This window comes from Danaus plexippus, chromosome 25, assembly GCF_018135715.1.
Source record: "Danaus plexippus chromosome 25, MEX_DaPlex, whole genome shotgun sequence".
Lineage (NCBI taxonomy): Eukaryota > Metazoa > Arthropoda > Insecta > Lepidoptera > Nymphalidae > Danaus > Danaus plexippus.
In genome coordinates this window covers 4,223,424-4,237,490 of record NC_083553.1, presented here as the reverse complement: position 1 = coordinate 4,237,490, position 14,067 = coordinate 4,223,424, and the positions used below count along the sequence as shown (strand labels likewise).

General features: G+C 29.6%; 1 protein-coding gene across 1 annotated transcript; it reads right to left on the bottom strand.

Moving 5' to 3' along the window:
* Positions 1 to 11,109: 11,109 nt before the first annotated feature.
* LOC116775402 (uncharacterized) lies at positions 11,110 to 13,545 on the bottom strand. The gene is made up of 4 exons (XM_061524663.1): positions 13,309 to 13,545; positions 13,048 to 13,202; positions 12,549 to 12,691; positions 11,110 to 11,260 (listed from the first exon to the last, which is right to left on the bottom strand). Exons 1-4 carry the CDS (start codon positions 13,398 to 13,400, stop codon positions 11,162 to 11,164), a joined length of 489 nt encoding a protein of 162 aa, XP_061380647.1. The 5' UTR covers positions 13,401 to 13,545; the 3' UTR covers positions 11,110 to 11,161.
* Positions 13,546 to 14,067: the final 522 nt, after the last annotated feature.

Here is a 14,067-nt window from a genome sequence, read left to right as displayed (position 1 = left end):
ATTTTTTCCAAAACTGCTTTAAGTAAATAAAATTCTTTTTAAAACATTCAGTTTCGTACAATTGGTCTTAAACAAAAATAATTTATTCATGAAAATTATATTTAAGATGTTAAAATGTTCTAAACTTTTGAATGACCTTATATGGTGAGGTAGAGAGAGGAGCTTGGACGGTGGAGGTGAGTGTTTAACGCGCGTTAGATAGGGTCCTTAAACCTAAATCTGGGTCGCAAGTCCCAGGCACTGTTGAAGCTCCTCTCCCTGCAACGCGATGGACCCGCACCCGCACGGTGAATCCATGGAATGCTGAGTAGTTTCAAACTTACGTAATCAAACTACTTTATATGGATAATATTGATTATATTAATATACTTTCTAGCGAAACTCTCCTATAGATTGTTCGGATTGATGCCACTGTTACATGTATGACATCAATATTATCTTTAGGTAGAGTGGTATAAACAGGGCTAACTGAGATAAAAAAGGAAGTATTTCTTGTACAGATAAATACGGGAAATTAAAATGTTGCTGTCAAATTCAAACGAGAATTTCCATGCTGTATGATGTAGAAATACGGCCTCCATTTGCACAGAAACATCCTGTGTAATTAGCATGAACATGTCACTGACGAAACTCCGGAAGTAACAAATGTTTTTAGTGTAAGACTTATCAGAAAGTGAACTTATGACGAAGTCCTTGACTGAACTTGGTGTATAGGATATAATAATTAGTAAGCAAGTTTGAATAAGTTGAAGGTTATAGTGATTAAATTCCCATATGACACCTTAAAATTATCTTTATACTTATACATATAATAACAACAGAAATATAAAATAATAAAAAATATTTCTAAATTAAAATTATAACTAAAAATTTCCTTCTTTGATTTAATTTTATAAAATATAAAAAAAAATTTTGGATATGAAAATTCTGATACTTTATAGTAGCATTTTTTTATTAATATAATTAATTTCATAATAATTCATTAATTAATATAATTTCGACAAAAGAGTGCGCATGTGCATGCAAAGCCGTGGAGGTCATTTGTCCGATGTGTTATTCCATACATAACCCTATCCTATGTACTTTATGAGTCAATAAAAATATAACTATCAAAAGACTAAAAACTGCGTTTTCTATTTAATTCAAATCTTGCGTTAATTTTGGGACACCCTTTAGTTAAAAATGATTTAAATGGAGGTGTCTGAAAATATGATTAGTATGTGACTGATTAAAAACAGATTATATTTCAATATTATATTAAAATAGCTACTTTCTTGAAAAACAATACATTATTGAAACCTACTAAGTTTTTTTTTTGTTTATATTTTCAAAAAAACATCAGGTGTCGTCTGTCTTTCTTTCAACCATTTCAAAAAGGGAGGGGGGGGGGGAAATCAATTTTTTTATCATTTATGTTACCTCATAACTTTCGACTGATTTTAATGATTTTTATTTGAAAGCTGGTGCGTCCCGTTTGGCCCCATATCAATTTGGTTGTGCCCTGACAATGGCAATTATGAGAAAGCCATGTAAGTTCAAAATGTTCATTAAATATGTGTGCGACAAATCAACGAGTTACTTCAACACCAACCGATTTATATTTACTTGTTTATTTATAAGGGTAGACTTCACAGATGATCCCATGATGATTATAATAAGACCTGATTATCAAATCCTGAGAAAATTGAGGAAAATATTAAAATGTGTAGGCATATATAAGACACATTAAGTAATGGCATTACTTAAAATGTATTATGTTTGACCTTCATTGTCGGAAGACAGATTTCGTAATCTTATTATTAAATTGAAGAGAGAATTACAGCTACATTTTTATAAACGAAAATGTTGGCAATTTTTTTGGTCTACTTACTTACTTATGTATATTTTTTTTGTACCATAATAAATTTTAAATCTTTGAAATTAAAATATAAAATTATTTACCAAAGTTAAAACTATAGTTGCCTTTTTAACAGCATTTTTCATTAAGGTATATATCCTGCCCTTAATATTATAATATTATATTATATTTCATAGAAATGTGGTATTTTTACGATAGTGGCGAATAAATCCTAACAGATTTGAAACACACAGTATGTGATAAATAATAAATTCCATATTCATTGTCATTTTACGAAATCTTCATTAAAAGAATGATAATATTTAAAATCATAATCTTAAAAATTGTATGGCTTCACTACACTTAATACTTGATTAATCAATACATAGGTTTTATTACAAATTGGTTGTTAAATATAAAATAATGTTATTTTCTAGAGATTTTTTTTTCGATACATAACTGCATTTTATTGATCTCATACCTAAATCATTTATCTGTTAGTTCTAGAGCGTCGTTAATAAAACGGTTATGTTAATAGCACAGCTATCTGTGGAAATGGGGCCCCAAATATCGGTAGTGTGTGGAAATTGTCTGTTGAATTTGAATACCGGAAAGATTTGCATTTTCATTTCCCGTGTTTATCTTGCCAAAATATATTTCTTTGGGTTATAACTATTGTTTATTGCTGTTAAAGATTATTAAGAGGTATATTTGTTTCCTTGGTTCGGAATAGAAAAATTAACATTTAACTTATTAGAAAAATATTTTTATACTGAAATAAAAGACTAATAAATTATTTTCTTTTTGCACGAAAGAAATCTCATATAATATTAAAGAAATGATAAATGCTTATTTAAAATATCACCTAAAAACATTTTTTTACAATTTTCGACTTAAAACAATGGAAAAATTTTACAATTTTCGACTTAAAACTATGGAAACAAATAGAAAAATTTGGTGCTGCTTGTATACGTACAAAACCGATGTAGACATACATACATATTATTATATTTAATTAAACGACACCTTAGGGATTTTGGTTAAAATTATATTTGGGTGATCCTTCCCGTATAAGAGAATTTTTTGTTCATAAACAAAAACCTTTTTTTCAATATTAGCTTTCACAAACTTGAAAGAACAAACCGTATTTTAAAATTTTATCGTAATTTTAAAAATAACTTTGTTATAGACGAATTAAAAATAATATACATCGCTCTGACTGATCAATTCCAGCTGGGTTAGTTGGACAGTGGCACGTATAATTGAAACAGCCATTTCACTAACAATGCTTCAGTTGTATATACAGTTGACGAAACACATTTAAATTTGCTATTGTTTTGTTATCAAAAAAATACTGGGTTTTATATTGCTCCATTAATGATCGGTCTCACGGGTATAAGATTCAATTAATTTAATTTCTAATTTGTATTGGCAGTTGTATATATCGCAGCGTATACCTTTTATTTACGTAATCAAGTATCAAAGGTAGTTAAATTTATCAGATGTCACCTGCATAAAAACTTGCATTGCCGCCTGTGCAAGTGCAATCGCAACAATGAGTATCGGTTGGTATAAATAGAGGCGAGGGTACAGGTTAAAAACTTTCTCGCTCGAGTTTTTGCAGCGATCAGACCTGCAAGAAGTAAGGGATTCGTCAAAAGTTTTACGAGATGTCCTTAAAAAGACGGAGAGGCTAACGACAGTCGAGAAGTCGAGAAGAAGCATTGGTGACGTCTTTTTTGCTGACGTACTCTTAAAAAACTACGAGGTTTGCTTTAAATATTTAAAGTTTAACATGATATATTATTGTTTACGTAATATATTTAAGTTGCATCTGGAGCATTTTATGCTGTTTCTATGTTTGAAGAAGCTATATTCATCAATATAGATCTAGTGCTACAAAAATTCATACAGCAAAAGAAAATTTTACTACAATTTTTACAACTCCTGATGAAGTTCTTGTCATAAATTAAAACGTTATAATATAAAATTTATATACGTCGGATTTGTAACAAATTAATATCAAAAAAGAGTGACGTCAGAATAATTGATGTCACCAATGCCTTTGCTCTTGATTTTCTGTCAGTGTCTCAGGCTGTTGAAGTTAACCCCGTAGACGGTTTGAGGAATCCTTTACTTTGAAAATATCCGATCGCTGCAACGGTTCGTGCGCAACGGTTTTTTATCTGTACCCTCGCCTCTATTTATACCAACCAAGTCTCATTGTTGTGATTACAACAGCGCAGCTGGCGACGCAGGTGGTTATGCACGTGACACCTGGTAATTTTAGCTGTCCTTAATTATTATTACGTAATGGCATATAAAACATAATGTATAGAAATGAATAATATTATTAACAGTACTTATAAAACATATATAATTATGTTTAAGCAAATAGTCTTCGAGATACAATCCAATCTTGACTTTTAATGTACGGCGTTTATTCTAGTAATGTCTTACAAAATGGCTGAAGCCAGTATTTATAACTTTTCAAACACAAATTGAATCCCAAATGTTGCCATCACAAAATTAACGCAGGTCCAGTTTCATAATTAATATTGGTTGGTAAAATATTTGTTTGAATGTAATTAAAAGCTATTTATATATTTTACTATATAGCTTAAATTTAAATATCCACAGGTACATTTATTTATCATTATTTATAATCAGTCATAAAAATAATTATAAATATTATAATATATTATAATTAGTACGGCACAGATGGCGCCACTCGTAACAAAATCTGCAACTGCCATTTAAAGTTAATTTAATTTTAGCACTAGGGCTGTCTGGTATATCACTGAAGAAGCAATGTTATTACCCCTATTCATGAACAGTAGGGATTATTTTAACTATTGACTTAGTTGATACGTAAGTGAAATATACAGAGCATATTTTGTATGAAGGCCGTGAATTTAAGTCTTATTGTCTATTGGTAATAATAATAATGAAATTTTCGAAATTTCCTTCACCAAAGACAAACAGTTTATCTTGTTTTATATAAGAAATAGATGGAATGCTTTTTAAAGTAAAAGAAACTTTAAAGCATTTAAGTATACGTTACACTAAAGTTCTCGTAATAAATACATTTTTAACAAAGTGGAGTATTTACCTGTATTTCAGACAGAGTCAAGTGAAGTACAATGTATGAGTAATTTGTAGCGACTTGTTTACGTTCTTGGTTATAATTACTAAGCCGTATTGCCGTATTTGGAATGCAAACCGTTGCTCCATCTCTCTGTTATGAAATACACTGATTCAGTATTGAGCTGAAAATCACAATACTTCGTTAAATCTAATTTTGTTGGGATAAATTTAAATGGACAACATCTTCCGATATAGTATTCCCTTTGTATTTTTTGTAATTCGTAGTAAAATCATGAATCTAAAATTGTGAATCTTTGTGTGTTTTTTACACAATCAAACAGAATATTTTGAATAAAATTTTATATTTACTTACAAATAAAATAATCAATAAATAATAATATTTTATAAAATTTATGAATGCAGTCATTATTGTAGGGCTAAAAAAACTGAACTTCAATAACAGTGACCACACATACTCGTAGATACCTACAGATATTTTTAATCGACTGTAACAGCTTCTCCTAATTGTACACTTGCACATTTAAGATAGGGGTCAAGTCGTAAACGTAGATAAATTGAGTTTCCTGAACTGATCACTTGTCAGTTGAAGATAACCAAAAACCCATATTGATCATTATTTTTATGTCCCTTGAAATTACATGATATAAAGAAATGACTTTGTCACTTGTTAAGACACTTTTACAGTATTCTCTCTTCTCCCAGCGCTTTAACTGGTATGACCATATGCTTTTTTTTACATTATAGGCTGCTATACAAATTATATGCTTTTTATTATATTATTGTTCTTCAAGATTTGCTACAATAAGGTCTCCCTTGGTCCAGTAAATACGAATTTATAATGTATTAACTAAACTAAGATACTAAACCAAATTCAATAAGTATGAATTCGCAAACATCGATTGCTTTTGCTGAAACTGTGAATCACACAATCTCACACATTATTAATACTGCTCTATTAAAAATTATTCGTTGTGTTTATTATATTGATTTTTTGTCTATTATATATTTTTCCGTTCTACATTGCTCGCAATTCTGATTGAATTTGTTTAATAAATATTATAAGCACTTGCACAGAGGTTGGTATTCTTTCACTTCTAGGAATACCTAGAAGCTGTTTACAATTGTTTGAATTTTTAACTATTCGCATCACATTTAAAAATTATTTTATTTCTCTTTGATAAAAAGATGATGATGATAATGAGTTACTGTCATTTCAAGGCGAAAGTTTATCTTATAAGATGAAGCCGATATCTATCTTTCTATAAAGTATATGAAAAGGAGTTCGTTTGTAAATAAACTATTTGTCAAAACAATTAATCTTCACATGATATGTATATGTATATTTTGGTCAGGATCAAGAATCATTTAATTTTATATAATTTGGAGTGTTGTTTACGATTGTTGTTAAAACTGCTTCAGTATAAAATTGTAGAAAGTTTTTCTCTCTTCAATGTTATTAAAATATTTTAAGGGCTAGGCCTTAAAATATGTTTCAATAGGTCTATTTGTATTTGCAGTGGATCTAATAATGGAGAGTCAATTATATAAGGTGGCAACCGGAGGTTCCAGGAAAACTACGAAACTTACTTATATGTATATTAGAATAAAAATTATATATTAAAACTCATAACCTATACCTAAGACTACATGATTGCCCCGATGTTAGGATAGCAATGCCATTCCATAGCTTGTGTGGTATCAGGAACCTTCTAGTTCACACGGCTTGGTGTTGGTTCCGCGGAGTCAGCGGCGTCACTCAATTTCTATCTATTCTATCCATACAACGATGTCGCCCCGGCGATGGTCATTTATTTTATAATATGTAGCGCGTACGTTACAAGTGGAAAAATATCTCTATGCTAATGTTATGCCTTTTTGTGCTTATTGCGCGAAAATTAAAAAAAAAATCACGAACTTATTTGGTCAAAAATTTCATAATTATCTAAGTATAATATTAAAATAAATATTATAACACTTACTTAAGACGCTAAATTATCGGTCTGAGTTGCTGAAGCTCCAATAGTTGATCAGAGTGATTTAAAATGAAGTGATTAAGGAGAAAGATTTTGATTCATAGTGTTAATAGAGACACAATTAAAGACATAATATGTGGAAAAACAATAATTTGTAAGGGTATTGATGATGAACCAATATTATTTAAAATGAAGAAAAACCAGTGCCATTCATCAATTCTTATGTTTTAGATTTGGCCCTTCCTGTTTTTGATTATTGTTTAGTCCTGTTGATTGAGTCAGTCAACTATTTTCTAAATGTCCGTAATGATTACTGCACGATGCATCACTTTATGTTTAATTAAGCAGAAGGAACGGTAAAAGAGAGATTCCTTGTTTAACAGGAACACAATGAAGTAGATAATAATAATCTGCTATAAATATAATTACCAAAATTTTTAACAAGCTGTTATTCGCGACTTGGTCTGCGTCATAAAAAAATAAAAAAAATTACCGCGGCTTACTTTCGGGGTCATATGTCAATTCTTAATATTTGCATAAAAACGTAGCATACGTTACTCCTTATTATATTATTTACCTGCTAATAAATGTCTCTACAAAATCGGTCCAGCCATGTCCAAGGTTAGCCTGAAAAAACAGACAGACAAAAATAAAATAAAAAATTTGGTATATGTCCCGTATATAAATCCATATGCCTGTAAAAAACAGTAATTTCAATATTACAAACAGACACCCCATTTTTAATCAAACTAATATTTTCGGATTTTTGCTCGTTATTGTACTATTTTAAAACTACATACTCCGTACGTTTCGGTTACTTTCCAAAAACCATTTTTTTTTATATGTATATATAAGCAATATAAGACAACGACCAAAAATAATTGATCGAAGATGCACCTCACTAAAATTATACAAGTAGTTGAAGTGACATAAATTTACAAGCAAAATATAATGCCACTTCAATTTTGTTGCAATGTTAAAAATTTAAATGACTAAAGCCCAACTTACTTTTTTGTTCAAATATAAAGTTTAACTACATGCAAATTTTGTTTAAAATACGAAATACATTACATAAAACCTTTAACTCAGTAAATAAGATTTAATGTTCATAATTAATTGAACCTTTACCTTTTTCATATTTGATATGTACAGGATGTTCATAAATTTAAGTTTAATTCACACCCCAGTGGTCTTGTAAAAGCAACACATTGACCGCAGCTTCATAAATCAAGATCAGACGACGGATTTGACTGAAGATCTCTCATCTTGCATTATTATGCGTACAATGGCGTATTGACTATATAACATATATGAAATAATTCACTCGCTTTAATATATAAGAAACGTTTTTAATAAATTGGGTTGGTAATCTAAGTACGCATTAATTTATTAGTAAGTGATTCATATCTTTGAGCTGACTATTTGAACATTACATTATAATAAAATGCCTAAACGAATACTTTTCTAACTAGAATTTTTGCCAAGTGAAATCTATCATCTATGCATCTATCTATAAGGTTTAATTTCATACCGCCAAATATCAAAAAAAAAAAAGATATACAAAAGAACTGCACGTTCCATTTCAACATCCCCTTGCTTTATAAATCTTATTCTTAATTTAAATATTTCTTGTCAACGGCACCGCCGCGTAAAATTTTTAAAATATGGATAGAAAAAATGTATATATTTATGATGAAATTTGTTTCTCATTTTCATTATTATATTAATATAAAAATATCAGAATTTTTACAGTTTTTTGGAAGCAGGATTTTATAGTTCCCCTGATAATGCAAATCTCCTGGGGTACCTTGATGCATACGAGCTGTTTGAGGATAAATAAATCTCTTGGAAACCAATTTAGTCTCTGTATTCATTTATTTTTTTCAGGCTAAACAAAAAAGCATGAGTCATATTACCAATATTATCAAACAAACCAGAGATATAAAAAGTATATTGAAACTATTTTAATAAAAAAAATTAAATACGTATTTTAAAATAAGGTTTGTTTAAAAACAAGTTATTATTGTTTATTTAACAAAACTTAATGCTAGCTAAATTAATTTATATATACAAGCCGTATTCAGTACTTCCGTATGTACATCCTCATTTCCATTCCGTGAAATAAAACAGTCGCTCACAAGGTGCAGAATTTTGTGAGCAGATGCAAAAATAAATTAACTTTGGTTCCAAAAGTGAAATAGAAGAAATTATTATTTAAAAATTCTAAGAAAATTATTTAATATTTAATAAATATAAATTTGTTTAAATAAAATATTTAATACATTTCTAGAAAAGTATTATTTGCGTTTCAGTAATTTTTTTTTTGGTGACTTTTTATCTGAAAATAAAATATAGCAATTGTGGTATCTTCGGACCTATCATAAGATACTTATATCTTATGCGTTAGAAATAATCTAACCTGAACGATAGAATTATTACAGAATTGGTTATTATCACATATGCCAACCTTATTCTTTTCATCTTTCACATACCTCAGAGGTTATCATTAGAGCATGGACTATAAGATAAAAATAATTTCTCATAAAGTACCAAACAGAATTACTAACTACAGCCATCAAACATTTTTACAACGACCCCAGATGTTGTAATACATGCCTACACGTGATTTTTTTCTCTACAATGATAAAGTAAAGACATGGTTTCTTCTTACTATTTTAAGTCCATGGAATTCTTTGCAATATATGAATTAAGGGACGTCGTGGTGGCTTGGAGATTAAAGGCCCGCCTCTCATACGTGAGGGCGCGGATTCGAAACCTGGCCACTACCAATGTGATATTTTCCGAGTCATATGTGCTTTCTAACAGTATTTAGACATCATTGACGGATGGGGACGGAAAACATCGTGAGGAAACCTGGTCTTATAATTTCAAATTATAAGATTGAAATCGCCAACCCGTCTTGAGCAAGCGTGGTGATTAATGCTCTAACCTTCGCCATGTGAGAAGAGGCCTTTGCTCAGCAGTGGGCTCCGATAGGCTGATGATGATGATGATGAATTGAATTAAAGTAATAATTATTTTTTATTTGATTGTACTAAAACTATATGTATGTATATATATATATATATATATATATATACATATGTATATATTAAGGGAACACACATTTAATTTGAACCGAACCTTTAAATACCGAAACGCACCCGTAGTGACGTTAAAGCGATGACATTTGGATTGTTCACTTTTACGCGGGAAAGTATTTGTGGACGCGATCTGTGTTTTTGAAAATTGAATTTAACTTATTTAAGGTGTTTTAGTTTAATGTAATAATTAGTTTGTTCTAGTTAAGATTTGATTTGTTATTTAAAAGTACTGGCTTTATAAGACAACTATATTTTTTGATGATGTCGTTAGAATCCTATATTTATTTATTTTAACAGCGGGCCTGTTAAAAAAAGACCTTTTGTAGATTTAACGCTGAAATTGTTGAATTTCGCAAATAATGAGAATCCAAATATTATGTTACATATAATAATAATCATTGTAAGAAAGTGTCTTGTGTATATTTGGGTCACTACGAAATTAAAATTAATGTACATTTTATTTCAACAATTTTTCCTCATTAAAAATCTCGGTTGGCGGATAGCCTGTACGCGACCATGCGAATTAAATTAGGTCGGGAATAATTACCTGTTCTACTATCATGCGAGTGAATATTTGCATAACAGTTTTACAGACTTTAAATTTGCTTAAAAATATATTATTATATACTTTATAATAAAAGATATGTGACCTTTAATTTAAGTCGAGGTTTTTCTTGGAACACAGACCAACCAACTACTTGTTTGGCTTATACAACACACATGTTGTAAAGCGCACGAAAGTATTGTTGTTTGTAGTTTATTTTAATTGTAATTTAAAATTAAAATCTTAAATTTGCAATAATATCCTTTGCATTGACTGGTTCTCCCTTAAATTCTGGTTTCAATGGGACTATTTTTGTTCGCCACAAATTTTATGAAAAATGTTTTATATTAAAACCCTCATTAAGAAACATCTAAGCAATATTTTACTCAATGTGAGTTGCAATCATTTCACTTACGAATACATTATAGTTTTGTACGCAGCCGCTAGATTTATTACGCTAAAAAATAATCTTTCTTACCGCCTGCTTCAATTATAAGTGAATAGAGTACAATGTAAATATATAAATAAATAATAATCAAGACGAAACAGTTTAATATTTTTATTTGGTGTAAACTTTGTCTATTGACTTTATTATTTAATAAGATCGTTTCCTGCTGACACGTTTTTTCGATGAGCGATTTCTCTTGTGTGCGTTGCTGGTTGAACTCTGGTGTGTCGACAAATTCGCCAAATTCTAAGGAAGGGAGAAATAGGCATATATAATTTAAGCGTTTTCTGTTGAAAATAGAAATAGAATTAAAAGTTATTAGTGTCATTTTTTTTATATCAAAGCTGTAGAAATCGATGTATAATTTTATTTTAATTAAGAATCGTTCTGACAATAGTTATCGCAATTGTACATGCAGCTTAGAGTCCGCTAAGAATTTAATTTAGTTGTAAAGTAAAGGGTACCATAAAATGGATAGTTGAGAAACTTTAAGCAAAGCTGATAAGGTTAATATTTTTCAACAATTCCCGTCCAATATTATTTTCGTTTTATTGTGAGAACTTACAGTTAATAAATATTTTTATATATTTTAAATTTAGATTATATATAAGCATACAGTTGTTCCAAAGTTCTTAGCATGTGAAACAGATCGTTAATATATATATAATCCTATTTAAGCTCTGAGTCTATCGATATAAGAAGTATTCCAGTAGAACTATATTTTCAAATAGAAATAAATATATATGAATATATGGAATTAAAGTATTAATATAAGAATATTAATTCTATAATTTTAAGGACAGTTCACTGTCTTTTACGTCTTTGGTTGAATTTTCAAAGTGAAAGCTTTTCAAAGCTATCGGATGTTTTTTTGCCTAGCTGTCTGCACATAAATATAGAGTTCGTTTATCTGATCGACACATACAAAAGACTGAAATATCTTATCAAGAGAGTTTCTAATATGGCTCAGTATTGAAAAGTAAATGTTTTAGGTTATACTATTTCCGTTCAGATTTGAATACGTATGTTTTAATATATATGTAGCTGTTTGTTTTTAATAAATAAAGTGATGAAATTATATTGAAGGTTTTCAGTTAACTCAGATAAAATTGTATGTATATAGCATTTAGTTAGTTTCTAGTAGTTAACGTGTTACGTACGCGTAACATATTATAAAATAAATGAACATCGCCGGGGCGACATCGTTGTATGGATAAAATATCATATAACGAGTGACGCCGCTGACTCCGCGGAACGAACACCAAGGCGTGTGTACCAGAAGATTCCTGACACCACACAAGCTATGGAATGGATTGCTATCCTAACATCGGGGCAATCATGTAGTCTTAGGTATAGGTTATGAGTTTTAATATGTAATTTTTATTCTAATATACATATAAGTATGTTTCGTAGTTTTCCTGGAACCTCCGGTTGCCACCTTTTATAATTAACTTGACAATAAACTTGTAATATGTTATTAAGATTAAATAATGTTCTACGTAGCAATAATTTTAACGTTCATATCAATGCTTACGTTAACATTTTTCCTGACAATGATAGCGACTCCACCGCCCCGCCCTGGCTTTGTTCCAGCAGATCTGGGTACTTTACCTACCAGGCAACGGTCGGGAGGTCGAAAGCTTCTGCTAGGTTCACTCTCTTCTTCCTCATCGGAGGCTGCATAAAAACAACTTAACAAAATCAACTCTTTATATTTTAATATCTTACATTTATAAAAGTGAATGGTGTTTATTTTTATAGTGAATACTTATTGGAGCCATAATTTTTCCATAACATTTCTAATAATGTACTTATGAAGAATATATCAATGATAGATCAAAACCAACCGTCAAATTTTTTATAAAATAATACGATAAAAAATTAAATAGACATACAACTAAGTGACAGGATGGTAAATTTTAAGTATTATTTCTATTTTATTATAAAGTAATTCCAAACATACGGAATAATTACCAAACACTTGCATTATTACCAAAGTAACGAACTATTTTTTCATTGTTTAAATAACTCACATTCTCTCTCCGTGTGTTTCAGAATTCCTCTCAACTTTTGTTTGAACATTCTCTGGCTCGATTTTCTGCTGCTTCTATCAGATTCATCTGGCTCTGATTTACTGTGGAGCTGGCATTTCTTCTTTTTTAAGTTACCGCTTGTGTATTTCAATATCCTACAATGTATGGACGATAATGTTTTTACGGTACATGCGATAATTAAGGTAATGTATGTATTGTGTGGTTGTAAATGAAAATTCTGTGCTTTTTTTTATGACATACGAAAGTTTCCTCTTCTTCTTCACATTTTCAACTGAGCTCGACGTGTCCTCCGTTTCATCCGAGTCTGTGTAGTTGTAAGCTAGTTTTCCCATTTTTATTATGCGGAGCAGATTTGATGTTATTGGTCTATAGATTTATTGTCAACATTTTCATATTATTTTTTTCATTTTTGCGTTTTTACATTTCTAGGCTTATATTGTGATGGTTTTGATGCATGAATGCTTAAGTTATATAAATTTTTATATGTCAAAGTTAAAAAGAAAATTTCATAAATCCTTCTTTTAAGAATAAATTCAATAAGACAAAATATTATCTAATTAGTTTGTAATACAAAATATGAACGGTTACTTAAAGCATTTCTTTATATCTTCTAGTTAACAATTATTATATAAATATACAAGAGAATTGAAACTGGCATACATGGGACTCACACACCCACACACACACGCACACGTATATATATATATATATATATATATATATATATATATATATATATTACCTTTTAAGTCATTCGGCGTTTTGGAACATACTAAAATATCAGAAGTCTCATAAAATATTTAGTTATGATTTTTTTTATTTAATTTCTATTCAAAGATGGGGATCATTTATGTGAAAAATTTTTTTTTACAATGTACGCTTCAGTATACCTTCCTTGAAATCAAGGTTTCAGTTAACGGCTGGCCATTTATAATGAGAATTTAGTATTTTTGTATGGAATTACTTCCAAATAAAACATACAGTGACTAATACACATGA

Excerpts from the sequence above, each read along its gene's own strand:
- LOC116775402 (XM_061524663.1), bottom strand. The coding sequence starts at position 13,400 with ATGGGAAAACTAGCTTACAACTACACAGACTCGGATGAAACGGAGGAC. Across the intron at positions 13,203-13,308 it reads AAGAAGAAGAGGAAACTTTC|GATATTGAAATACACAAGCG; the intron begins GTATGTCATAAA and ends CATACATTGTAG. Across the intron at positions 12,692-13,047 it reads GAAACACACGGAGAGAGAAT|CCTCCGATGAGGAAGAAGAG; the intron begins GTGAGTTATTTA and ends GTTTTTATGCAG.